The 27,322-nt window shown below is 40.6% G+C and overlaps 1 protein-coding gene across 1 annotated transcript in view; it reads right to left on the bottom strand.

The window, feature by feature from the left end:
• LOC101143406 (arf-GAP with GTPase, ANK repeat and PH domain-containing protein 5) overlaps window positions 1–27,322 on the bottom strand; it is a 58,908-nt gene that overhangs the window by 8,299 nt on the left and 23,287 nt on the right. Inside the window, 8 exon segments of the mRNA XM_063710104.1 lie at window positions 1–161; window positions 803–854; window positions 4,147–4,182; window positions 6,773–6,873; window positions 14,420–14,454; window positions 17,097–17,165; window positions 19,464–19,532; window positions 19,902–26,987. Coding sequence (XP_063566174.1) covers window positions 1–161; window positions 803–854; window positions 4,147–4,182; window positions 6,773–6,873; window positions 14,420–14,454; window positions 17,097–17,165; window positions 19,464–19,532; window positions 19,902–20,124 — 746 coding nt within the window. The 5' untranslated portion in view covers window positions 20,125–26,987.

Genomic DNA, 27,322 nt, shown 5'->3' with positions numbered 1-27,322 from the left:
CGCATGGACCGCTTGCAAACGGGCGTGGGTGTGTTGGCAGTGGGAGGAACACTGAACTGAAGGTCCTCCTGGCTGGTGCTGGGAGTCGATGGAATGGAGGAGGAATAGTTATTTAAACTCCCACCTCCATTTCTTTTCTTCGTAATGTGCACGGTGGAAACCTGTGTGGAACAGAAGGAGGAATGGCTTCAAAAATTGGGTAGTGGCTTGTAGGGTCCTATAGACAGCTCACAATTACCTTTTAAAAAGATACATTTTCTGGGCCAGGCATGGTGGCTCACACCTGTAATCCCAGCACTTTGGGAGGCCAAGGTGGGTGGATCACGAGGTCAGGAGTTCAAGACCATCCTGGCCAACATGGTGAAACCCTGTCTTTACAAAAAAAAAAAAAAAAAAAAGAAAAAAGAAAAAAAAAATTAGCTGGGCATGGTGGCACATGCCTGTAATTCCAGTTACTCAGGAGGCTGAGGCAGGAGAATTGCTTGAACAGGGACCTGGGAGGCAGAGCCTGCAGTGAGCCAAGATCGTGCGATTGCACTCCAGCCCGGGCTACAGAAAGAGAGTCCATCAAAAAAAAAAAAAAAAAAGATACATTTTCTGTTGTTTGGATAGTATATTTACTCATACTAGCTCACTAACTAAACAGAGCTGCAGATCAGTTCTTACCCCAGCACATTCTTTTCACAACACTTAAGATGACTAAATGCAACATGAAATGGGGAAGATTTAAAAAAAGATGGCTTTGACTTCAGCATGAAACAGATACAAGTGTACGATGAAACTACAACCTCAATAAAAGTGCCGCAAATGAGTGTAACTGTTCATCAAGTATGCTCAAAGATCTATCTGCATCTCTATAAAATAAGAAAGTGCATTACTTCAAAAACTGTTAATATCTTAGTATAATATTTGTTTAGTAAAATACTTCCTCCTGTGTGCTTTGGTGTTTACTTTACCAAAGCAGTTTTTACGAATTCTTCTCCTGGATCCTGACTTGCAGAGGGTTTCCTGACTTCTTCTTTCTCAGCACATCATGGCCTGTACCGTGAAGCCTTTTATATGATAACCAGTCAGAAATGCCCATGAGTATTGACTCTCCCTAACAGGCCATGGCAATAAACCAAACATATTTTCACTCTTCTAACCACACATTGAAACACAAGAATGTTCTACAAAGCAGTAGTAGTAAACTTTAATAAATGTAAATGTGATTCAGATTTCCTAGCTTCCTTTCTCTTTAGTTCTCTGTAGTATACTCTCATGATGTATTTATGTACTTTCTGTTGTTTGAATGACAAACTCATCTGCCTTTTTAAGAGGCCAGTCTTTGATGAACTTTAAACTTTGTAAAACTAATGCATTGTGCCTGTGTATAAACCAGTGGTTCTCCAAATGTGCTCTGTGGACCTCTCGGGATCCCGAAGACCCCTTCCAGAAGGCCTAAGAGGTCATAACTGTTCTTTTTTTTTTTGAGACCAAGTTTTACTCTTGTTGCCCAGGCTGGAGTGCAATGGTGCGATCTTGGCTCATGGCAACCTTCGCCTCCCAGGTTCAAGTGATTCTCCTACCCCAGCCTCCCAAGTAGCAGGGATTACAGGCACCTGCCACCACTCCTGGCTAAGTTTTGTATTTTTAGTAGAGATGTGGTTTCACCATGTTGGCCAGGCTGGTCTTGAACTCCTAACCTCAGGTGATCCGCTTGCCTCGGCCTCCCAAAGTGCTGGGATTACAGGCCTGAGCCACTGTGCCTGGCCAACACTGTTCTGAATCATACTAATTAAACCTGAGAAAGCTGATGAAAAATTTTAAAAATTTGTGAAAGTAATACAAAGTCATTGCCTGCTTTTTCGTTGACACTTGCCATGATTGTATAAAAGCAAAAGTGGGTACAATGGCTGGTTTCTCAGCATAAATCAAGGCAGTGGTACCAATTACATTAGTAGTCATTCTATTCTTCACTGTCCCCTACAGGTAAAAAACATAGCCTGAATTTCTTAAGAACGTCTTTGATGAAACAGTAAAAATTAATGTTGTTAAATCTTGACATGTCTCTAATACTCTGAATAAGTGGAAAGTTAACCAGAAGCGCTTTTTTTTTTTGTTTTTAAAGAATCCGTGATTTAACTGTGAACTGAAAAATCACTTTTTTCACAGAACATCATTTTTATTTAAAAGTACAACTGGGCCAGCGCAGTGGCTCACGCCTGTAAAATCCCAGCACTTTGAGAGGCCAAAGCAGGCAGATGGCCTGAGCTCCTTCAGGAGTTCGGGACCAGCCTAGGCAACATAACGAAACCCTGTCTCTATCAAACATATAAGAAAATTAGCCTGGCGTGGTGCCACACATCTGTGGGCCCAGCTACACAGGAGCCTGAGGTGAGAGGATTGCTTGAGCTGAGATCATGCCAATGAACTCCAGCCAAGTGACAGAGTGAAACTCGGTCTAAAAAACCAGTTCAACTATCATTCTCAAAAATAAATGAAGTGAGAGGTTTTCACTTCAAGGGAAATACGCATTTGTTCCCAACGATAAAATTTAAGCTTTCCTGTGGACTTTGAAAAACTTGTTCCTTCTACTGTAGGCTTGGCAGCTTTTCAATACTTAAAGGCGTGTTAAAGTAAGATTGGTGGTTAAACTAAAAGTGATTTTTGACACAATAAAACATAAACCAATATATTCCAAGTAACTAATGCATGATATTATAAATGCAAGTATGGAGCAAAAGATCCATTTACTGTGCAAGAAAGATCAATGAGTACTCATGGAATAAATTTATTAATATGTAAAACGCCACCGTAACTAATTTAAGAAACCACCACTTGTGAAGTTTTGATTTAGTGTTAACAAATACCCACAACTGTCTGAAAACTTTAAAAATACACCTTCTACCAACTACATATTTGCATGAGGTTAGGTCATCTTATTGCTTCTTTTTTTTCTTTTTTTGAGACAGAGTCTCTCTCTGTCACCCAGGCTGGGGTGCAATGGCGAGATCTCAGCTCACTGCAACCTCCACCTCCCAGGCTCAAGCGATTCTCCTGCCTCAGCCTCCCGAGTAACTGGGACTACAGGCATGCACCACCACGCCCAGCCATTTTTTGTACTTTCAGTAGAGGCGGGTTTTACCATGTTGGTCGGGCTGGTCTCAAACTCCTGACCTCAAGTGATCCACCCACCTCGGCCTCCCAAAATGCTGGGATTACAGGTGTGAACCACTGCGCCCCACCAGCTTATTGCTTTTTTTGTTTGTTTGTTTAGACAGAGTCTTGCTCTGTCACCCAGGCTGCAGTGCAATGGCACGATCTCAGCTCTCTGCAACCTCCGCCTCCCAAGTTCAAGCGGTTCTCCTGCCTCAGCCTGCAGAATAGGTGGGACTACAGGTGCGTGCCACCACGCCCAGCTAAGTTTTTGTATTTTTAGTAGAGATGGGGTTTCGCTGTGTTAGCCAGGATGGTCTCGATCTCCTGACCTTGTGATCCACCCGCCTCAGCCTCCCAAAGTGTTGGGATTACAGGCGTGAGCCACTGTGCCCAGCCTCTTATTGCTTCTTTAAAGCAAATTGCAAAGAAAGCTCTAGAGAATCCATTTGTCTCCTATTAAGCTCAACATGAGAGACTTTAAATAATATAAATACATGACACACTTTTTACTCAACTTTTTGTTGTAGAAAAGTTATTTTTCAATGAAAAATTTCTGTTAACAATACTGTTCTCAAGGAATATTTTCTGTTGTTATAACCTGGGTCATGGGTTACTACTGACATCTAGTTGGTAGAGGCCATGAATACTGCTAAAGTCTCTGCAATGCAGAAGACAGTCCTCACAACAAAGCATTATCTAGCCCATAATATCAACAGTGGTAAGGCTGTGAAATCTGAACTAAAAATAGATTTTGAAAAAATTTCAATTGTGTAATTCTACCACACTAAATATCAATATAATCAATATAAACACATACTCGTTGAGATTCTCAATCACTTAAGAATTATGAGAGTCTTAAGGAACAAAGAAAATACAAATAATTTGCTTCGATATTTTAGTAGGCACAATACAGCTTATGATGTCTAGAGCTGTGACCTAACACTGAGCTTGATATCTTGCAAAGTAATTAGCTAGAATAACAAGACAGATTTCTAAAAAGCTCACCTTTGTGTGATATGATGATGTATCTCCAAGGTCACACTGTGGAAGGAAAAAAAATTCATAACAATAGATGTTATCATTTGTTAGGCCTGAAGACATTTTTTAAAAGGGGGGCAGAGGAAACTCTCCTAGCGGCCCTGAAATTCAAATCTTCTAGTTCAGAACAGTACCATAAGGGCACTTTGTTTTCATTTCTTTGTTTTTTACAAAAATATGAGAACCAAAATGCAAGGAAATATGCTGTTAGAAGACGCGTTTCTGTTGGTGATTACAATATATAAATAATAACAGATTTCCCTGTTATATGCTTTTCTACCCATGAAACCTTTCGTCCCATGCGATTTATTTTATGTATTTATTTATTTTTTGACCCAGAGTCTGTCTCTCTTGCTCAGACTGGACTGCAGTGGTGCCATCTTGACTCCTCACAACCTCCACCACCCAGGTTCAAGCAATTCTCATGCCTCAGCCTCCCAAGAAGCTGGGACTACAAGTTTGTGCCACTATGCCCAGATAATTTTCTTTTTTGGGGGGCGGGGGTGGATGGAGTTTCGCTCTTGTTGCCCAGGCTGGAGTGCAATGGTGTGATCTCGGCTCACCACAACCTCTGCCTCTCGGGTTCAAGAGATTCTCCTGCCTCAGCCTCCCAAGTGGCTGGGATTACAGGCATGTGACACCATGCCCAGCTAATTTTGTAGAGTGAGGCTCAAAACAACTGAGGGAAGGCAAATCTCAATTCTACTAATAGGTCTACACAATATTAGCACTTTTTAAAAAGCCTGTAACATTAGCATGTAAGATGGATATGTCTATAGTGCTTCAAGTAGTTTTCATCTCTGAAATAACTTTAAAATCATAGAATTTAAAGTTACATGCTGGAAAGGACCAATGACCTTATGTGACATTTAATTCAACACTCGTTTTACAGATCAGGGAAACAGACCTTAAAACTGACTTGCCCAAGGTCCCACCAAATAGGAGCAGTTTCTCGTCCTAAACTCAAATTAAGCAGTGGTTCTCAAACTTTGCTGCACATTAAAATCGCCTGAGAAGCTTTAATATCTGCCTCATCTTCCACATGAGACATTTTAATTTAATTAGTATTGGGTATGGCTTTGGGCATCAAGGTTCTTGGTAAATGTTTCCCAGGTGATTTCAATCAGCAGCAAAGTTTGGAATGATTGAGCTGGGGTGAAAATCAGAATCTTCTGGGATGCTTTTCTTCACAGAAAGATGCCTCACATCCATCCCGATTTTCCTAAAAGGCTTCTCAGTGCCTAGAGATAGAGGGAAAGTGGAGATGGGAAGATACATGTGTTTGCAGACTTGTATTTTGAAAAAAACCTTGCATAAGTGATCTCAGCGAGTTCCACCTATCCCACTGACAACAGTGCACTACTGATTCATGATAAAACATTTTTCAAAATATCTTCTTGAAGCCAATTTGCCCTATTAATTTGTTCAATAACTTTATTTCACCAATAGTGAATACACCAAATGATTATTTCTCAAACTTGCTGGTGGCAAATTAAAACTTACTATACTCTCAAAAGTAGACTTCTAAAAAGTAGAATAATGAGGAAAAAAGCACAAAATTAGTTTCAGCAAAATTAATCTTCAAAGCTGCTTTTGAATTATATGCTAACATATCAAAATCTTTGGAACTCAGAAGAAGCCAGGGACTCTAGTCAAAGTAATTTTTGTGTATGTGTGCTCAAAGATTTAAGAGACTTGGCTGACTACAGACATTTAGTGATTACTCAATAGGTCCCAAAGCTCAGGACTTGAGACAGAGTTTGAGTCCAGTTTTTGTTCGAAACACAATTTCCTCTCAACTATTGTTAAAAGGGAGGGAGGAAAGTGACATTATTATGAGTGTAAACTTGCCACTTTTAATTGAAGTAAAAGTTATTGACAATTGAATTAGTTAAAAAGGCTAGTGCATTTGAAACAAAATTGTTTATAAGCTAGTTATGTTTACAGAATGAAAAGTTAAATTAAAGATAAAGACATTAATATTCTAAATTAGCACTTTCCAAACTGTGTTCTAAAAATCAAGACTAATAACCCAAGGAGATGACAATAATGTACACTGGACGGCCCCTGTGGAGCTGGTGGTGGTGTTGGTTGTTGTTCCTTTTAAAATAAACTTCATCTCAGGGTGCTCTCAAAGCGCATCTTTGTGGCCCACGAGGTGCTCATGCACAATGGGAGAAATTCAAATGCAGATACACTGTGGTGCCAGAAGAAGAAAAGCTGTTCCTTCTTCCAAGGATAATGTCCAAAGTAGTGCACACTGATTTGGGCCTATGATGCATTGAAAAACTAAGTTTCCACAAAAAACATTCAATAAAGGGAACCTATCCTTCTCACTGTGTTCCACATTGTCTAAAGGCATAAAGGCATCAAAAAGATACACTGTTTCTGGGATTGCTTCTTTGCTAACTGATTTTTCCTTCCACCATGACGACTAAGATTAAAAGAGAAACTGATACTTAATATTTAGAATCTGGATATCAATATATGGTTGACTCCAATTTCTTAAGCTGATTGCTGAAGAGGACAACCAAATGGCTGAAATAATTTCAGAATAAAGGAATCTGTCCCTCGGCAGCATAGTTGTACTCACGATATTACTGTCATTGTAAGATAATGCTGGCTGGCTGTGCTGTCATCAAGGAATATTGTCGAACACAAGCTGTATTGTTGACTGAAACGCTCAGTAGATACCTGAAGGGGAAGGGAAGTGTAAGTCAAACTTATCAAAGTGTATTTTTTTCTCAGTTAAAATGTCAAATGACAAAGCACTAAGATATGTCTTACACTCCATGAACTGCCTGAGTGTGGTATCATGTGCACTCTATAGAAAACCCATTGGAGGCTCTCAACTTCCAGAGATGATGTTTAAGATATGGGTTATAAAATGCTGCCCTTAATATGGTACCTGTCATCAAACCTAACAAGGATTTTATGAATTACTGTTAAAAATAATGGGAAAAGTCGGCTTCGCCGGGCGCGGTGGCTCACACCTGTAATCCTAGCACTTTGGGAGGTGGAGGCGGGTGGATCACGAGGTCAGGAGATCCAGACCATCCTGGCTAACATGGTGAAACCCCGTCTCTACTAAAAATACAAAAAATTAGTCGGGCGTTGGTAGCAGGCCCCTGTAGTGCCAGCTACTCGGGAGGCTGAAACAGGAGAATGGGGTGAACCCAGGAGGCGGAGCTTGCAGTGAGCCGAGTTCCCGCCGCTCCGCTGCACTCCAGGCCGGGAGACAAAGTGAGACTCCGTCTCAAAAAAAAAAAAAAAAAAAGAAAAGTTTAAAGTAAGATTTCATTTTTTTTCTACAGCAATAAAAAGCAGCCGAGAATTTCTATTATTTAATTAATTAATTAATTTATTTATTTATTTTTGAGACGGAGTCTGGCTCTGTCGCCCAGGCTGGAGTGCAGTGGCACGATCTCGGCTCACTGCAAGCTCCGCCTCCCGGGTTCACGCCATTCTCCTGACTCAGCCTCCTGAGTAGCTGGGACTACAGGCGCCTGCCACCATGCCCGGCTAACTTCTTGTATTTTTAGTAGAGACGGGGTTTCACCGTGTTAGCCAGGATGGTCTCGATCTCCTCACCTCGCCATCTGCCTGCCTCAGCCTCCCAAAGTACTGGGATTACAGGTGTGAGCCACAGCGCCCAGCCCTTCTATTATTTATTTACTACGATAAAATGTAGTGTATTAAATAATCCTGCTACAAGAGCATTTTATTGCAGTGAATACAAGACTAATGCATTTACTAAATTACTAATCCTAAATGTATTATTTCAGGTGATATTGTTACAAAAGAAGTGTTTCAGATTCAGAGGCTCTGTGTGCCAGGGCTGCTAGGCCACCAACAAGTGAGGAAGCCATAGGTTTCTCTAGTCCTATTTTCTTATGTGGAGGATAAAAGGAGTATCACTTAAATATTCTCTCACACCCTGAAAACAAATGACAACTTAAAAAATCTAACTTTCACTTCATGTTTAAATAAGACTGCCAAGACATGACTCAAATGAGACTCTCAGAGAATACTTTGCATTCACTTCAAAACTTGATCAATTTCATTCTATAAATCATCTGACCTGCACCTAGCCATTTTCCTGCTCTACCCCTGCTCTCTGCCTAGAATACTGCTTTTCTCTTTCCTTGCTTCAGCAAGCTCAACTCCATCTACCCTCTTGGATCTCTTTGTCGGCAGCCACACCAAAAAATGTATTTTTATACACTAATTAGTTGAATTCACCACTGCTTACAAGATGCTAATTCCTGCAGAGTATTCCCCTCATGAGAAAGTATGCCTCTCCATAAGAGTAAGGGAGGGCCCTTACTCTTCCTACCTCCAGCTGCTGAGCATAGAATTTTGAGTAAATCCAAAACTTCGACAAGTGTTTGACAATTCAGGTATCATTTGGAAGGTAAGTCTTACTACATTTAATTACAGCAAAAACACTAACAGTTTACTGTTTATAGGTATTATTTAAGGTAGTCACAAAATAGAAACAAATAATCTAACGTCAGTCAGCATAAATGAGAGTATGAAATTTTACAATATTTAACAAGAAATGGAAGGGGTTACTTAGTAGTTTTAAGGTTTAATGACAAAAACTAGAAAATAATCATACCTAGTAATTTAGTAAGTCAAAACCAAAGCCTTACCATCAAAGGTGCAGTACCCATTGGATGCGGATGCCCACGCACTGACTTCTTCTGCTGTACCTGCTGCCTCTCATTTTAACCCATTAAAAATACTAAAGTTGTTTTCCTTGTAGGCACCTTTCACCTCCTTGGTTAGGTCTATTCCTAAGTATTTTATTTTAGTTTAGTTTATTTTTGCAGCTATCAGAAAAGGGGTTGAGTTCTTGGTTTGATTCTAAGCTTGGTCGCTTCTGGAGTCTAACAGAGCTACTGATTTGTGTACATTAATTTTGTCTCCTGAAACCTTGCTGAATTCATTTATCGGTTCTAGGAGCTTTTTGGAGGAGTCTTTAGGGTTTCCTAGGTATATGATCATATCATCATCAAACAGCAACAGTTTGACTTCCTCTTTACTGATCTGCATGCCTTTTATTGTTTTCTCTTGTGTGATTGCTCTGGCTAGGCCTTCCAGTAGTATGTTGAATACAAGTGGTGAGAGTGGGCATCCTTGTCTTGTTCCAGTTCTCGGGGGGAATGCTTTCAACTTTTCCCCCTTTCAGTATTATGTTGGTTGTGGGTTTGTCATAGATGGCCTTTATTACATTGAGCTATGACCCTTGTATACTGATTTTGCTGAGGGTTTTAATCATAAAAGGATGCTGCATTTTGTCAAATGCTTTTTCTGCATCTGTTAAGATGATCATGTGATTTTTTGTTTTTAATTCTGTTTATGTGCTGTATCACATTTATTGACTTGTGTATGTTAATCCATCCCTGCATCCCTGGTATGAAACCCATTTGATCATGGTGGATTATCTTTTTTTTATTTTTTGAGATGGAGTCTCGCTCTGTTGCCCAGGCTGGAGTATGCAGTGCGGTGATCTTGGCTCACTGCAACCTCTGCCTCCGAGGTTCAAGCGATTCTCTTGCCTCAGCCACCTGAGTAGATGGGATTACAGGTGAGCGCCACCACGCCCAGCTAACTTTTGTATTTTTAGTAGAGATGGGGTTTCACCATGTTGGCCAGGCTGGTCTCGAACTCCTGACCTCATGATCCGTCCGCCTCAGCCTCCCAAAGTGCTGGGATTACACGTGTGAGCCACCGTGCCTGGCCGGATTATCTTTTTGATATGCCGTTGGGAACTACAAAACATTGCTGAATGAAGTCATGGACACAAACAAATGGAAAGACACCCCATGCTCATGAATGGGTAGAATGAATGTTGTGAGAATGACCATACTGCCAAAAGCAATCTACAAATTCAATGCAACTCCCATCAAAATACCACCATCCTTCCTCACAGAACTAGAAAAAACAATCCTGAAATTTATATGGACCAAACAAGAACCGGTATAGCCAAAATAAAACTAAGCAAAAACAACAAATCTGGAGGCATGACATTACCTGATTTCAAACTATACTATAAGGCCATAGTCGCCAAAATAGCACGGTACTGATATAAAAATAGGCACATACACCAATGGAACAGAATAGAGAACCCAGAAATAAACTCAAATACCTATAGCCAACTGATTTTCAACAAAGCCACCTAAAACATAAAGTGAAGAAAGTAAACCCTATTCAACAAATGGTGCTGGGATAATTGGCAAGCCACATGCGGGAGAATGAAACTGGATCCTCAACTCTCACCTTACACAAAAATCAACTCAAGATGGATCAAGGACATAAATCTATGACCTGAAACCATAAAAGTTCTAGAAGATAACATTGGAAAAACCCGTCTAGACACTGGCTTAGGCAAAGACTTCATGACCAAGAACACAAAAGCAAATGCAACAGAAACAAATAGGTGAGACTTAACTAAAGAGCTTCTGCACAGGAAAAGGAACAATCAGCAGAGTACACAGACAACCACAGAGTGGGAGGAAATCTTCATAGTCTATACATCTGACAAAGGGCTATTATCCAGACTCTATGAGGAACTCAAACAAATTACAGTTACAAAAATATGGAACCAGCCCAAATGCCCATCAATCAATGAGCGGATAAAGAAACTGTGATATACATACATATATATATTATATATATATATATGAGGAATACCACCTCAGCCATAATAAGGAATAAATTCATGGCATTCCCAGCAACCTGGATGGAAGTAAGACTATTATTCTAAGTGAAATAACTCAGCATGGAAAACCAAATATCATGTTCTCTTTCATACGTGGGAGCTAAGCTATGAGGATGCAAAGCCATAAGAATGATACAATGGACTTTGGGGACTTGGGGGAAAGGCTGGGAGGAGGGTGAGGGATAAAAGACTACAAATTGGGTTCAGCGGACACTGCTCAGGTGATGGGTGCACCTAAATCTCACAAATCATCACTAAAGAACTTAGTCATGTCACCAAATGCCACCTGTTCCCCCAGAAACCTATGGAAATAATAAATAAATAAATAAAGTACAGCATTTTTCTCAGCAAACATAAAACAAAGACTAAAGCTCATATTTTTCACTCTCCTTTTGGGCAGGACAAATTTTAGATAGGTTTTTAAAGAATTAGTAACTTTTTTCCTTTTTCCGAGACAGGGTCTCCCTTTGTTGCCCAGGCTGGAGTGCAGTGGTGCAATTATAGTTAACTGCAGCCTCAAACTCCTGAGCTCAGGCGATCCTCTGCCTCAGCCTCCTGAGTAGGTAATACGAAAGGCGCATGCCACCAGGCCTGGCTAATTTGTTATTTAACCTTTTTGTAGACATGAGGTCTTGCTATGTTGACCAGGCTAAAAATGAACAAATCTTAATTAACTTAAATATTTCTAACACTTTGGGCATTCAGGAAAACAGCTCCATTTATGTTGTGAAGTAATGGGAAGCATATGGCAGTGGATAAACTTTGAATGAAAATATTAAACAAGGCCTTAGGAGAAAAGTGTAATATGCTTATTATAGATACATTAATTTAAAAAATTTTCTGGCTTAATATCATTATACTCAAATTAGACTTTGATTTAAACATAGGTCCTAAATTTGGATTAAATATAATAGATTGACCACAAATTTATTTCGTCTCCCTCTGGAAGCCTCATTAGTCATAAAATAAAGGTTACACCCATGACCAGCACAGAAGGTTGACAGAGATAATTTTTAATAAATGCTGAGACATAAAAAGTAGACAAAGGAGTGGTAAATAACACAGAAACACAACTTTGGTGCCTACAGAAAGTGACTGGAACAGAAGCGAGCCAGTTTGTCTTGCAGAACTAAAGGCAGGTTGTGAACTTACAGGCAAATGGCACTTTGGAAAGTAGGGTAAAATGTAAAAAAAAAAAAAGCCAGCAAGGTCAGTTGCAAATCTCTAACTAGAGCCCCAAGTCCACCTGTCCTTCCATCTGACAAGAAACTTAGATGTGTGTTCTCTGGATATATCAAACCTGAGAATTTCTGGCTCAGAGATACCATGGCTTAAACCTGAGATATAAAGAACACTGTACACCAAAAATGGAACTCCAACTTTCTTCGCTAACTCTGCTTTTCCTTTCCAGGCCTGCTTTTACTTTCCAGGCAGAAAATTGGGAAATCCTTCTCAGAAGAAACTGAAATGTCTTCAATAAAGATCCCCAGATAATACACTGAGGTCTCCCAAATGAAAAGCTAGTCAGGCTTCTAAGGCCTCACACTGAGTGCTATCAGTTAACAGAAATCCTGCTTCCAAATAAAGCAGGCCAGGGACCACCACACATTGGAGGGAAGCCTCCAAGAAAAGAGATCAAAACAATAGAAACAAGGAATTGATAGGACCAGTCAAAATCAGGAGGAAAACTTTAAAAAACAATCTTAAAACACTTTCAAAAAATATAAAATTCAATAGAAATAGTAGAGGATAAAGTCACTGAATATCCCAGAACTAGAATAAAAAGACAAACTGAAAAAAATAGAAGGGGAAAAATTAAAAATCAATGCAGGCGTACTGGTCTAAGCAGCCTAGCATCTGAATAACAAGACTATCAGTAAAAAAGGAACAGAGAAAATAAAAAAAAATTCTCAAGAAGAGATAGTCTGCAGGTTTAGTAGCCTCAATAAAATGAAAAGATCCCCAACAAGCTGTTATAAAATTTCAGAACCTTAGAGAGAGAGATTCTAAAAAGCTTCCGCAGATAACTAAAACCTGGTTGTAAATAACATATCACACACTGGCAATAGATTCAAGAACAACACTGTAATAAGAGCACAACTGCAAAATGTCTTCAGAACCATACAATTTAGATTCAACCTAGAGGTGTACTCTCTATCAAAGAGGAGGGATTTTAACATCTCCACCCAGGAAAATGTGTTCAAGTACAACTAGAGACGATAACAGGACAGAAGGAAACACAGAATCTAGGACTCAGGTGATCCCACACAAGACAGCAGTTACGTGAGATCCCAAAAGACTTTAAGGAGTTAGCCCAGAAAAGCAGACATCGAGCATATCTAGGGAAACCCACGCTATATTGAACTAGGATGACAAAAGGCCAAAGAAAGTTGCCCCCCACACACACATAAAAAGGAACAGATGTGTTTTTGCAGATGGAAAATATCTTTGAAAGGCATGTAATAAATGCTACAATACTTGGGGGGAAAACAGCTGTTAGAAAATAGGCAAATGAATATAGTCAGAAAATTAGCTTCATGCTAAAAAATAATGGATGTGAAAGCAAACAGAGCACCCAGAGGCTACTTAACGATATTTGGATAGATAAACTAACATAGGCTAGGAAAAAAGAAGATCCAGGAGAATTGCAGAAGTGCTCAGATTTCAGAACTGTTTCAGAGACAGGATGAAGGACATGGAATGCAGAGGCACAGTGAAAACACCATATGACTTAGCAGTGAATAATATTTGCAGAGTCATAATCATGTAAATATTACTGATTTAATTAAAAAGTGTGCTACAATTGGAAGAAACACAGGGAGAAACATAAGATCATGGTGTAGCGGGGAAGGTATGCTTTTACCTGCTGTGATAGAAAGTCAATAGACAGTGCTGGCAATTAACTTAACTATTCTATTTTTGTTCTTTCATTAAAAATAAGATTAAATATTTAAGGCTTTTTTTTTTTTTTTTTTTTTTTTGAGACAGAGTTTCGCTCTGTCGCCCAGGCTGGAGTGCAATGGCGTGATCTTGGCTCACTGCAACCTCCGCCTCCTGGGTTCAAGTGATTCTTCTGCCTCAGCCTCCTGAGTAGCTGAGATTACAGGCATGCACCACCACGCCTGGCTACTTTTGTATTTTTAGTAGATACACAATTTCACCATGTTGGTCAGGGTTGTCTCAAACTCCTGACCTCAGATGATCAGCCTGCCTCGGCCTCCTAAAGTGCTGTGATTACAGACGTTAGCCACCATGCCCAGCCTTAAGGCAGATCTTTTGAACCAGACTATTGAAATTTAACTTAAATGTCAGAAATCTTTAAAAGGTGGACACGCTAAGCTAAACACTTTTCTGGATAAATTTAACACTCAGGAAAACAGAAGAGATTTAGAAAATCCACAAAAAGAGGTCCATGCTACCACCACCAGGTCCACATTGTAATTTAAAGAAATCAAGAGAGACATCCTTTTATGTCAAACTATCAATTTCTTAACTATTTGAGTGTTTACTTACATGGTTTGTAGAGTTGCTTCTTCTTATTTCTACAACTAAGAATAAAAAAAAAACTGGTCACTTCTGATACAAATACCATAAAATAAAAGTAGTTGTTAACATCTTACTGATTACTCCTAGGTAAAATGAGACAAAATTCCATTAAAAAAATAATTTTCAATAATTTATAATTTAAATTATCTGGCATGATTAATTTCATAAGTCAAATCTAAAAACTTAGTTTTTCATTTAGTTTACTTTTTGTTTCTATTACATACAAATGAAAGAATCCTCATGTACAAAAGAAAAGGGTAAAAAAATTAGGCCAGATGAAAAATTTAGCTAATAAAAAGTTTACCTGTTGCATATATGAGCCATGATCCATTAGTATTCTCTCATTCTGCATTTACACATAGCTTACTTTAATTATCAGACTCTAAGAGCTAACAGCTCTAAGAACTACTTCCTGACCAGGCACCTATCTCTAGATGCAACAGAATCCCTGTAAGCATCTTGAACCACACTTAGTGGTTATCTACTAATATGTCACTAAAAACAAATCAAAATTTAAAAACGGTCTTTACACAACTGGAAAGTAACGTATCTTAATTTTTTTTTTTTTTTTTTTTGAGATGGAGTCTCACTCTGTCACCTAGGCTTGAGTGCAGTGGCGGGATCTCAGCTCACTGCAACCTCTGCCTCCCAGGTTCAACCAATTCTTCAGCCTTAGCCTCCTGACTAGCTGGGACTACAGGCACGTGCCACCATGTCTAGCTAATTGTTTTTTGTATTTTTAGTAGAGACAGAGTTACACTGTGTTAGCCAGGATAGTCTTGATCTCCTAACCTCGTGATCCACCCACCTCAGCCTCCCAAAGAGCTGGGATTACAGGTGTAAGCCACAGAGCCTGGCCTAAATTTTGATGTTTAAAATGAGTATACAAACCTAATTGGACATGGTGTCTGCAGCATAAAAAATCATTTTTTTCCCTCTAAAAAGAGGCCAGAATAATAAAAGCCCCAAGAGGGACTTGGGCCATGCTTTGTTTCCTACACCGCCTCTGCCTTTGATGCTGGAAGGGCCTTGTAGGCAAAAGTTCCTACCACTGAAGAGTGAGGGACATGGAATAGCTTTTCTTTCACTGCTTCCATGCTCTGTAGGTGTGAGAAGCCCATGGCTCTGGAAGGAACTGGGAAATACAATTCTGATATGTTTTGGATATGTTGCCCCTCCAAGTCTCATGTTAACATGTGACCCTTAATGTTGGAGACAGGGCCTAGTGGGAGGTGTTTGGGTAATGGCAGTGGATTCCTTATGAATGGCTTGGTCCCATCCCCATGGTAATAAGCAAATTCTCATTATGGTAATTTAAAAGACTGTGGTACTGGCCAGGTGCGGTGGCTGAAGCCTGTAATCCCAGCACTTTGGGAGGCTGAAGCGGGTAGATCACTTGAGGTCAGGAGTTTCAGACCAGCCTGGCTAACATGGTGAAACCCTGTCTCTACCAAAAATACAGAAATTAGCCAGGTGTTATGGTGCCCACCTATAGTCCCAACTACTCGGGAGGCTGAGGCAGGAGAATTGCTGGAACCTGGGAGATGGAGGTTGTAGTGAGCCAAGATCGTGCCATTGTACTCCAGCCTGGGCAACAGAGTGAGACTCCATTTCAAAAAAAAAAAAAAAAAAAGTGTGGTACCTTCCCCCTTCCCCTCTCTCCTCCCTCTTTCACCGTGTGGAACCACCTGCTTCCCCTTTGCCTTTTATCATGATTGTAAGTTTGCTGAGGCCCTCACCAGAAGCAGATGTTAAAGCCATGTTTGTACAGCCTGAAAATCTTTGAGCCAATTAAACCTCTTTTTTGTTATAAATTACCCAGCCTTAGGTATCTCTTTATAGTAATGTAAAAAATGAAGACAAATTCTAACCAGAAATGACTGACTCAAGATGGGCAAAGTCTACTCAAACTACAAAAACAAAGGTTACAAACTCCCGTGTTTTACTGTGCTACATTACTTCGCACATTATTATAGAACCCTCACTTGTATTCCTGCTGTTTAAGTCAACTGGAAAACTTGGCTGTGTATGGCTTGTTGGCAAATAAATGAGGATTTAACATAACATTAAGGGAAATAAGCAGGAGTAGGGCATGTTTAAATTTACATTACATCAAATGAAAAAGTTAATAACCTAAAACTTTTGAGTAGCGTGAACTTGGATGTCGTAAATGAATGTGGTCAGAGGACTGTGTAAGAGGAGGCCCAAATCACAGATTCAATCCCTGATGATAAACAACTATGTTTTTTAATTTGTTTAAATGAAAACCAAGCTGAAGCCTAAGTTCTACCATTCATCTTTAAAGTGTACTTTTTGGAGCAAGGGAAAAGGGATTATAAATAAAGATAAATCCATTAATTATAAATAAAGATAAATCCAAGAATTATAAAGAGAAATCCATGACTCCTCCATCACATGACAAATTAATTGTGTTGATAAAAAGATGGCAAAATGTATAGACAAAAAGGTTACACGTTTTCACTAACATCATAACAACTAAAGGAAAGTATATCACATATTAAAATAAGACAAGTGAACATGTGAAACATTTAAACCAATATGAGTTTTTCTAAATACTTTCTATAACCTGATCAAACAAGAGCTTTTATTCTTTCTCTTGGCGGAAAAAACAATGTCGTCTCACCATCTGTTTGAGAGTTCCTCTGGAATATTGTGCTTGCCTCTGGATTGGCAGAAGGGTTAAACTCCAAAGCTATATGCATAGAGGAAGAAAAGAAAAAAAGACGTAATCATAGATAAAAATGTATCAACTCGTTTATTTGACTGCTGCATTTAGGCTATTTCACTATCTCTACTTTGATTCTCATTCATTGAAATGAACGTATAGACATAAGATAGAGCCAGGCAAGATGGCACATGATTGTAGTCCCAGCTACTCAGGAGGCTGAGATGGGAAAATCACTTGAACCCAGGTCAGGAAGTTGAGGCCAGCATGAGTAACACAATTACACCTTCCTTTATTTAAAAAAAAAAAAAAAGAAGAGGTAAATTTTGGCTTTGAGTTGTGTAAAATCAACTTTGCATAAAATAAATCAAGATGGCAGTAAGTTTTAAAAGACAGGTCTATTTTACAGGCAAAATATAAGATGTATTCTAGAGTTTTTAAAATTTTTAAAAAGTAAACTCATCATATCTGTCACTTCCATTTCATTCTGAGGACACAGAACCTTAGTTCACTTGAGTAGCTGTCTTCCATAGTCATGTGATATCTCTAAGTTTTCATTTCTTCATTAGCAATACATAGGGAGAACATACACAGGCCTTATTTGTATTGGAAAGGGCCAAGTGAGACATACATAAACTGTGTTGTAATCCTAAAGAATGACAATAAAGAGCCATTTTTGGGCTCTCATCCACCACTACCCATCTACTAACTGCTGTGTAACATCCATTACATGCTTTCCTAACATCACCAAGCAGAGTATAAGTTTACACAAGTACTTACATGCTTTGTGTATAAAGGTACAATCAATTAATTCACATAATGCATTTGTTTATTCTAAAGCAATCCTTAAATATCTTGAAATGTGAAGATAGTACTTCCAAGTTACAAAGTCACACTCATAATGAGTCTTAATTATCCTACCTCTTTAAAAATTAAGAGCCCAAACAAAGTTTAAATAGAAGAGCTATAAGACATTTCCTCTACAGTAATGAAATCTCTGGCATTTAAATGAAACCAATAAGCCAACTGGATTTAATATGTTTATGATGCAATGTTTTCTATTTTGAAAATTTCAGTTTTTATTCAAGAACCATATTATTACCCAGAATTACTTTTACTTAGATTCATCTCTTTGCAAAATTTTAGAGGCAAACCAATTAATTGTTTTCTCTTTTCTACTGGCTCCCATCCCCTGCCTCTGCCAGCAGCGTAGAGACTAAAAAACTCCAACTTTCTTTCCTTTTTTTTTTGTGAGACGGAGTCTCGCTCTGTCACCCAGGCTGGAGTGCATTGGCATGATCTCTGCTCACTGCAACCTCCACCTCCCAGGTCCAAGCAATTCTCCTGCCTCAGCCTTGTGAGTAGCTGGAACTACAGTCATGCGCCACTACGCCCAGCTAATATTTGTATTTTTTTTTTTTTTTTAGTAGAGACAGCGTCTCACCATGTTGGCCAGGCTGGTCTAGAACTCCTGACCTCAGGTGATCCGCCTGCCACGGCCTCCCAAAGTGCTGGGATTACAGGCGTGAGCCACCAAGCCCAGCCAAAACTGTAACTTTCTTATCTTTGAACAAGATGCTATTGTCAGGAGGGGAAGGGACAAAGGGGGAGCCACGGCAACAAACGCTCTTACAGGGAAGGTCTGACATTTTAACCTGCCATCTTTATATTACACATTAAAAGTCTACATTGACGTTTCATGTGTTTTGAAAGTTTTGACCATGAACCAATCCCCACCTCTCTTTTAGAACAAGGAGGTAAGTAAAGTTTGTTAAGTCACCAGAATAAATCTGGAGACACATTTTCTGTTAAAGTAAGAATTTTAAAGTAATCAGAGCCTCATAGGTAAACTCCTTTGAGAAACCCCAAACACACACACACAACCATTTTTCTGCAGCCCCGGCTGTGACATTTTACACCTTTCACAATTATTTTAAGCACTCTCCTTTTTTCTTTTTCCTTCTGTGTTCAAATTACAGTTAGAAGAAACTAAGCAGCTTCTATCAAGGTGACTTAAAGCAGCCCATTAAGAATACCATATAGCCTCTCCCGTGGCAACCTCCATTCTGATTTTAAATAAGAAATCCCCAAATATTTGAATAGGAACTGTCCTGAGATTTGGCTACTTTAACAAAGGAAACAATTAGGCACTTACCTGGTTCCTTCACTTAGGTACCATCTGGATAGGTACAAAGAAAAAATAAGATGGGTACTGAAAAGTTGGGATATTTGAGTTTTTATTGAGAAAAGGAAGAGAATAGCTCAAAGAAGCCTAAACAAAGTCCCACAGGATAATAAACAGAGCTACAGACACTGTTGTCTCACCATCGGTTTGAGAGTTCCTCTGGAATATTGTGCTTGACTCTGGATTGGCAGAAAGGTTAAACTCCAAAGCTATATGTATAGAGGGAGAAAAGAAAAAAGATGTAATCATTTATAAAAATTTATCAACTCATTTATTCAACTGCTGCTTATTCGACAAGAGCCATAAATAAATGGTCCCCTGCCAGCCTGGGAGAATGAGATGAGAGAGCAAGAACTGGGCGATTGGGAGGGGAGGCGAAAAGAAACTGACTGGACTCGGTGGGGAAAGACTAAGGGGTGGGAATTCAAGGCAGAGCCAGCTTTTGTTCCTGGCCAGCCCCCGGGAAAGCTGGCTACAAGCAGAAAGGAGCTCGAAGTGGGGGATGCCTCAAAGGGAACCTTGGGGACAGCAGCAGCCAGAGGCAAGCCGAGGGTAGATGGCACCTATCACCTCCTTACCTTCAGGCATCTCCCGGTCACGAATGTGGTGCATGTGGAGGTCCTCACCAACTTCAACAGTCACCTCAGCAGGCTGTACAGCAGCAGCCATGGGCGCTCCTGCCATCCTGTCCCCAGCTCCTGACTCATAGATCTCAGATTCAGAGGGACACACCGACCCCTGCTGCTGGTCAAACTCGAGGCTGACGCTAGGGTGCACACGACAGGTCAGTATGTTCCCCATGGGGCGCCTCTACTGTCTGCCACCACCTGTGCCTCTGCTCACAGCTTTGGCCACGCACTCCCGCTGTCCTAGGCCGAGGCTATGCTGCACTTGCAGAGATGGTCTTCCCGCTCCTCGCCTGCCCACCTCACAGCGCGGCCCCGGGCACCAGCCCTGGCTCCGGCCCTGGCTAGGGCTGCGGGCCAAGGCCCGCACCCTGCCGCCTCCCCTGAGTTGACTTGTCTGGGAGGGTGAAGACCAGCCGGCTTATTTAATAGGTTGTGAACCCAACAAGTGCTGAGAGACACAACAACTGCCTGAAGAGAGAACAGACGGAGCTCCTCCTCCTTCTGTAGTCACCTACAGACTGAAGCCCACTGGCCCCAGGTGGGAGCCCAGGCATGTGCCACACAATGCCCCACCCCACACTTCACAGTGCCCTCCCCGACAGCTCACAGTGCCCCACCCTGCCTGCCACCCCTCCCCAACAGCTCAGAATGCCCCTGCCTTGGCTGCCCCACCCTGTGGCTTATGATGCTGCTGCTCTCCTGGCCCCTCGTGCAGTGCCAGTGGGACTAAGGTTTTCATTCATCACCAGCTTCCTGAGATTTTAGTCCTAAGAAAAGCACAGGGTAGTTCATTACTTGAAGCCATCTTCCTCTATGAGTTCTATACAATGCCTCAGTAGAGTGGGTCCCATTAGCAACCAAGTTGAACAACTTTTATTTGCTGACTGAATATAGATACATCTGAATTGTTGACTGCTTTTGTAACTAAACACTCCTCTCCTGTCTTCCAACGAGTGGTCATTTTTGTCCGCAACTTGACCACAGCAATCCCTGGGGCCCTAGCTCTACTCTCAATAAAGAGTTATGGCTGTGTGTTTTGAATGACACCTTAGGACCCATCCTGCCTCCACCTCCTTCTCCATAAAATAGAAACCTAACTTGTCCCTCCAAGCTCTGAAATGCTGAAACTTACCAACTCCCTTTTCTCCCCGCTATTTCTTCCTTCCATGGCAGGGACTTTCAGATTTTCTTTCTTTTACTAACAAGGCACTAAGCATGATTTTCTCATACAAAATCGAGAGCCATAAAGTGGCTTACCACAGTCCTATTTCAATAAAGATGAATACTCGACATCTGGCAAGTAGTGTGTGCCTGACAGTGTCCCCACTGTGCTATGCTCATTTAACCCTCAGAAACAATCCCATGTTACAGATTTTACAGAAGTTGTTGAGACGGAGAAGGTAAGTAACCTCCCCAAGGTCACATGACTTCTAAGGGTGGGGCCACAGTTTGATCCCAGGTAGTCTGAATTCCCCAATTGCTTAAGCATGATTATCAGAAAGTATAGCAGTCTGTTTTCACACTGATATAAAGAAATACCTGAAGTTGGGTAATTTTTAAAGGAAAGAGGTTTAATTGACTCAGTTTCACATGGCTGGGGAGGCCTCAGGAAACTTACAATCATGGCAGAGGGGGAAGTCCTTCAGGAAACTTACAATCATGGCAGAAGGGCAGGTCCGACTTACATGGTGGCCGCACAGAGAGTGGGAACATGTGAAGGAGCAACTGTCAAACATGTATAAAACCATCAGATCTCAGCTGGGCATGGTGGCTCACACTTGTAACCCTAGTACTTTGGGAGGCCAAGGCAGGTGGATCAACTGAGGTCAGGAGTTTGAGACCAGCCTAGCTAATGTAGTGAAATCCTGTCTCTACTAAAAATACAAAAATTAGCTGGGTGTGGTGGTGCATGCCTGTAATCCCAGCTACTCAGGAGGCTGAGGCAGGAGAATCACTGGAACTCAAGACGCAGAGACTGCAGTGAGCCAAGATCGTGCCATGGCACTCCTGCCTGGACAACAGAGCAAGACTCCATCCCAAAAAACAAAACAAAACAAAACCCTATAAGATCTCATGAGGACTTACTGAATATCACAAGAACAGCATGAGGATAACTGTCCCCGTGATCCAATCACCTCCCCCTAGGCCCCTCCCTCGACACATCGGGATTATGGGGATTATAATTCATGATGAGATTTGGGTGGGGACATGGCAAAACCATATCAGAAAGTAAGGGTAGAAGTCAAGCTTGGATGGGAAATGACATTGTAGATGATGATGATGATGATGATGATGATTATTATTATTATTATTATTTTGAGACGAAGTTTTGCTCTTGATGTCCAGTGAAATTGTTTCTCTAATTTCATTTTCAGATTGTGTCTTGTAGATGTATAGAAATACAATTGATAAATGATTCTGGCTATTAACCTTTTATGCTTCAACCTTGCTGAACACTATTTTTTTTTTTTTTTTTTTGAGACGGAGTTTCCTTCTTGTTGCCCAGGCTGGAGTGCAATGGCGTGATCTTGGCTCACTGCAACCTCCGCCTCCCGGGCTCAAGCGATTCTCCTGCCTCAGCCTCCCGAGTAGCTGGGATTGCAGGCATGCCTCACCATGCCCGGCTAATTTTGTATTTTTAGTAGAGACGGGGTTTCTCCATGTTGGTCAGGCCCGCCTCAGCCTCCCAAAGTGCTAGGACTACAGGCATGAGCCTAAGCCTCCCAAGTAGCTGGGATTACAGGATCCCGCCCCCATGCTCAGCTAATGTTTGTATTTTTAGTAGAGATGGGGTTTCACCATGTTGTTCAGGTTGATCTCGAACTCCTGACCTCAGGTGATCCACCTGCCTTGGCCTCCCAAAGTGCTGGGATTGCAGGCGTGAGCCACCACTCCCAAACAGAACAACATTTTTTTGATGTGGATTTTAAAATGCCTCCCCTTCTTTCAACATTGATTAAGTCCCTTCTACATGCCAGGCATTGTATGTGTGAAACAGTCCCAACTCTCAATGAGTGTAGGCAGATACACAAACAAAGGCTTAAGGAGGTCAGTTTTCTGAGACCAAACTGCTGGACAGTATATGAACCTGGGATACAAACCCACCTCTATTTGACCTCAAATTTGATGCTGGGGTGGTTTTAATTTTATTCTGGGAATTTCAGTCATTCAACCATAAAAAGGTGAAAAGTCTCTGTCAGATGTGCGTGTAGTGGTCTGTATAATAAAGACTGAAGGAAGCAACCAAACCAATTAAGAGACTTTCTCTAAAGGCAGAGTAATGCTAAGGGCAGTGGCAGTGACAAAAGTGGAGGAAAAAGTCTGTGATCATTTGGGAGACAGAATAGGAAGTGCTTGGTCATGAGATGTGAAAGAAGAGGGGAAGTAGAAGGAAAACAGAGCTGCTCAGGCTCTGCTGGGGAAGACTGGGTATGTAGCAGTGCCTTCCTCCTGGCCGAGAATGTAGGAAGAGAAATGGGTAAGGAGGAAAAGATTGTTTTTTACTCTCAGTGTCACATTAAAATGGAACTCTCTAGTCAAAAGTTGAATATAAATCTCTGTAGGCTAAGTCCATTTGTGACATCCCAACATATGTTTTCAAAAATAACATACACACTAAATCAAGCCATCAAGCGTAACTGGGGAAATTTCCTAAAATTTACATGCTAAAAAATCACCATTTTTCATTTATTACTTTCATGGAGCAACTCTGAATCTATGGTTACAGCAAGTGAGGCACCTTGTATAAAATAAAGCTAATACATGAAATAAAACCATTTAAAATTCTATTGTTCTCAGAGAATGGAGAAAGCAATTGAAGCCATGGGTGTGGAGGTGACTGCCTTGAGAAGTTGTGTATAGTAAGGAGAACTGGGAAGAAAGAAGACCTGGAGAATAGGGTGATTTACACGGCATTAAGTGAAGCTTGCAAAAGTGAGCACTGGGAGTCAAGAGATGTGTATGAATCAGGAATGGCTGCTCCTGTGAGTTGTTAGAAAGGAGATGATGCCTTCTTTTCATATCTATAACAGCAGCACCTAGCACAGTGCCTGTTCAATAGGTACTCGACATGTATTATCCCAATGCAGAGTCAAATTTTGCCAGGAAGGCAGGAAAGCTACAAATTAGCTATGGCAACTTAGTGATTGGGCTTGTGTGTGTGTGTGAGCGAGCTGGATGTCAGGCAGTGGGCAAAGTAGTGAACTGGAGGTGAGAAAACAATGACACAAACTCAGGGCTTCTCTTCCCAAGTATTTGGCTGAGAAGAGAGATGTAGTATTAAAGGGAGATATGTGGTAAAGGAAGCCTTTTATTTCAAGATTCAACAAAAGCGTGAGTATACTTCTATGTTAAAGGGAAAGAGCCAACAGAGAAAACACATTTTTGAGGTTAGAAGAGAAGGAAGAACTAATGCAGAAGGGCCCCAAAAGGCACAGGTGCGTGCAATCCGGATCAGGGACAGATTAGCTTTGGATTCCTACAAAAGCAAGAAGGGAGAAAGGACCATGTGACACTAGAGCTATTTCTGGTAAAGGAAAGGTTTAGGAAAAGATCTTTCGATGACCTTTATTTTAACAGAATTTTTTTTTTTTTTTTTTTTTTTTTTTGAGATGGAGTCTTGCTCTGTCACCCAGGCTGGAGTGCAGTGGCACGATCTCGGCTCACTGCAACCTCTGCCTCCTGGGTTCATGCCATTCTCCTGCCTCAGCCTCCTGATTAGCTGGGACTACAGGCACCCGTTACCATGTCCAGCTAATTTTTTGTATTTTTAGTAAAGATGGGGTTTCAACGTGTTAGCCAGGATGGTCTCCATCTCTTGACTTCGTGACCCGCCCGCCTCGGCCTCCCAAAGTCTGGGATTACAGGCATGAGCCACTGCACCCGGCTAGACTTAAAAAAAAAAAAAAAAATACTGTGGGAAAAAGGATATTATGTATAGAAAAGTCTACACTTCTTGATACAACTAACTAAAAAAAGCCTGATACACTAAACAAAACCCAAATAATGTCTTCCCTAAATGTGGGTAACTTGAAAAGCAATTCGAGCAAAAATCAAGGAGTTCAATTATAAATAAGTATATCAACAAAGTGAAAGATGGGTTTAATTTTTCCCACAAAAAGTTAAAAGAAATAACAGCAGTTTTAGAGGAAGAGGAAAAAATAATAAGAAAATTATATGCAGTTGCAAAATGTGTGACTATTTACAAACTCTAACATATAACTACAAAACGGACCAGAAGAATCATTATCATAGGAAGCAAAGGGTCATTTCAAAAATCAGAGGAGGGATGATTCATATTTAATTTAATTCTGTGGAAAAAATTTAAGTAACCTTTGAGGACAAAAATAGATGATATGTTGAAATGCGGGAAACCACAGTGGAAGGAAAAAGAATTCAAGAAAGCTCAGTTTCAGTAACCAGTATCTAGTAAAATCTTCAGGACCTAGAGGCTACAATCTGCATTAATAGTGTCTGAAGACCTAGAAATGTCATTAAATACCATTTTGGATAATTCTTGTAGACTTGAGATGATGTCTATTTAAAGTTACAAAATAGTGCCCGTATTTCTGTATTCATTACAGGAAACAATCGGATATGGAAAAGAAACTAACATGCTATGCCACAATCTCTAAAGAAAGATTAGGGAAGTTTCAGCTTAAAGCAAGAATACTCACAATAAAGTTTTACAACCCTTTGCAAGCATATATGAAAAACTTACAAAAAGTTTGTAATGATCTTTTCTTAAGCTAAGAGAATGGAAAAAATGAGAAAAATTAAATTATAAAATGAAACTTTGGTTTAGAGGTAAGAAACATTTGATGACAGTCAAGAGATCAGGGTTGTACAGTGTATTATGTGAATGTTGTGACTCATTGGTTTCATCTTGGATATCATAACTTGACATTTTGTAAAAGTGATTTTTCATGGGAGTTTTTTCAGGTGCCCTATAAAGTCCTGTCCCATGAGAAGCGAATAATAGTCTTCCATATTCTTGAGATATCTTAATGAATAGCATCTTCTACAGTCTTCCATTGTTCAGTCCTTGGAGAGACACTGACTGAAGCTGTGAGGTTTCACAATGACATGTCAGCCAAATACATATGCTCAGATTTACCATTTATCAAGAGGTCTTCACACTATCAATTGTGCAATTATCATTCTACACACAGGCAGTGATAAAGGGAGTAAAAAACCACAGCCATGGATCGGGAGACCAAGGTACCTCCAGAGGAGTCCAGTGGGTCCAGAAGCCCTTTGGATGTTGGTCAGAGGCTCCTCTTGGGCAGAGATCACAGCAGCAGCCAACAGGTCTGGTGAAATCCTTAAGAATTCTCATGGACAAAGTTTGTGAAGGCATCTTAGACAAGATCTTGTCTTTGCTGGTTTTATGATCCTCTGCAGATGGGTCTATTCTCATTATCTCAGCCACCTTTCACTTCCTATCAGTTCAGTTCAGGTCTCTCATGATCCCAGGCAGCAGTAGTTGTTATCACGTGAGTTCATTCATATATGTTTATCTCTTTGGGGATGGGGGGACAACTTCACTGTGGACTTAATTCTACTGGAGATGAGTGACCCCATTTTAAGACAACAGGATCACAAATTATTATCACATATCAGCAGGGCAGACAATAGCTACGACCTGGGGCTGAAAGCAGGTAACTCCATGTATTCTGCAAACATTGTCTTGATTATGGTGCCAGTTGCTGTGAGGGATTTCCTTTCCACCACTTGTTTTTCACAAGGTTTGAGTCTGAAATGCTAACATTCTACTGATTTCTGGGTGAAGGGACTGACTGCACCATCCTGGCCTGTCAGAGCACTTGCCCCAGTACTTCCACTTTAAGAGTTTTCCACCTTGTCCAGAACTACAGTCCATTAATCCCCTCATTTTCTCTCTTAAGAGAATAAACAGGCCAGGCGCGGTGGCTCACGCCTGTAATCCCAGCACTTTGGGAGGCTGAGGTGGGTGGATCATCTGAGGTCAGGAGTTCGAGACCAGCTTCGCCTACATAGTGTGAAACCTCGTCTCCACTAAAAAAAAAAAAAAAAATCACAAAAGTTAGCCGGGCGTGGTGGCAGGCGTCTGTAATCCCAGCTACTCGGGAGGCTGAGGCAGGAGAATCCCTTGAACCTGGGAGGCAGAGGTTGCAGTGAGCCAAGACTGTGCCACAGCACTCCAGCCTGGGCGACAGAGTGAGACTCCCTCTCAAAAAAAAAAAAGAAAAAAATGAGAGAGAGAATAAACAACACATCTCAAGTACACACCCACATCCCTCTTATCCCAAATACCAAACATACAAAAATCCAATCTGTCTCCTTCTACCTAAGCAATTTTAGATAGTCACTTTCTCATAATTACCTTAAGC

This window comes from Gorilla gorilla, chromosome 8 (assembly GCF_029281585.2).
Source record: "Gorilla gorilla gorilla isolate KB3781 chromosome 8, NHGRI_mGorGor1-v2.1_pri, whole genome shotgun sequence".
NCBI lineage: Eukaryota > Metazoa > Chordata > Mammalia > Primates > Hominidae > Gorilla > Gorilla gorilla.
Note: the sequence above shows the minus strand (reverse complement) of the source record. Positions and strands in the feature narration are given on the sequence as shown.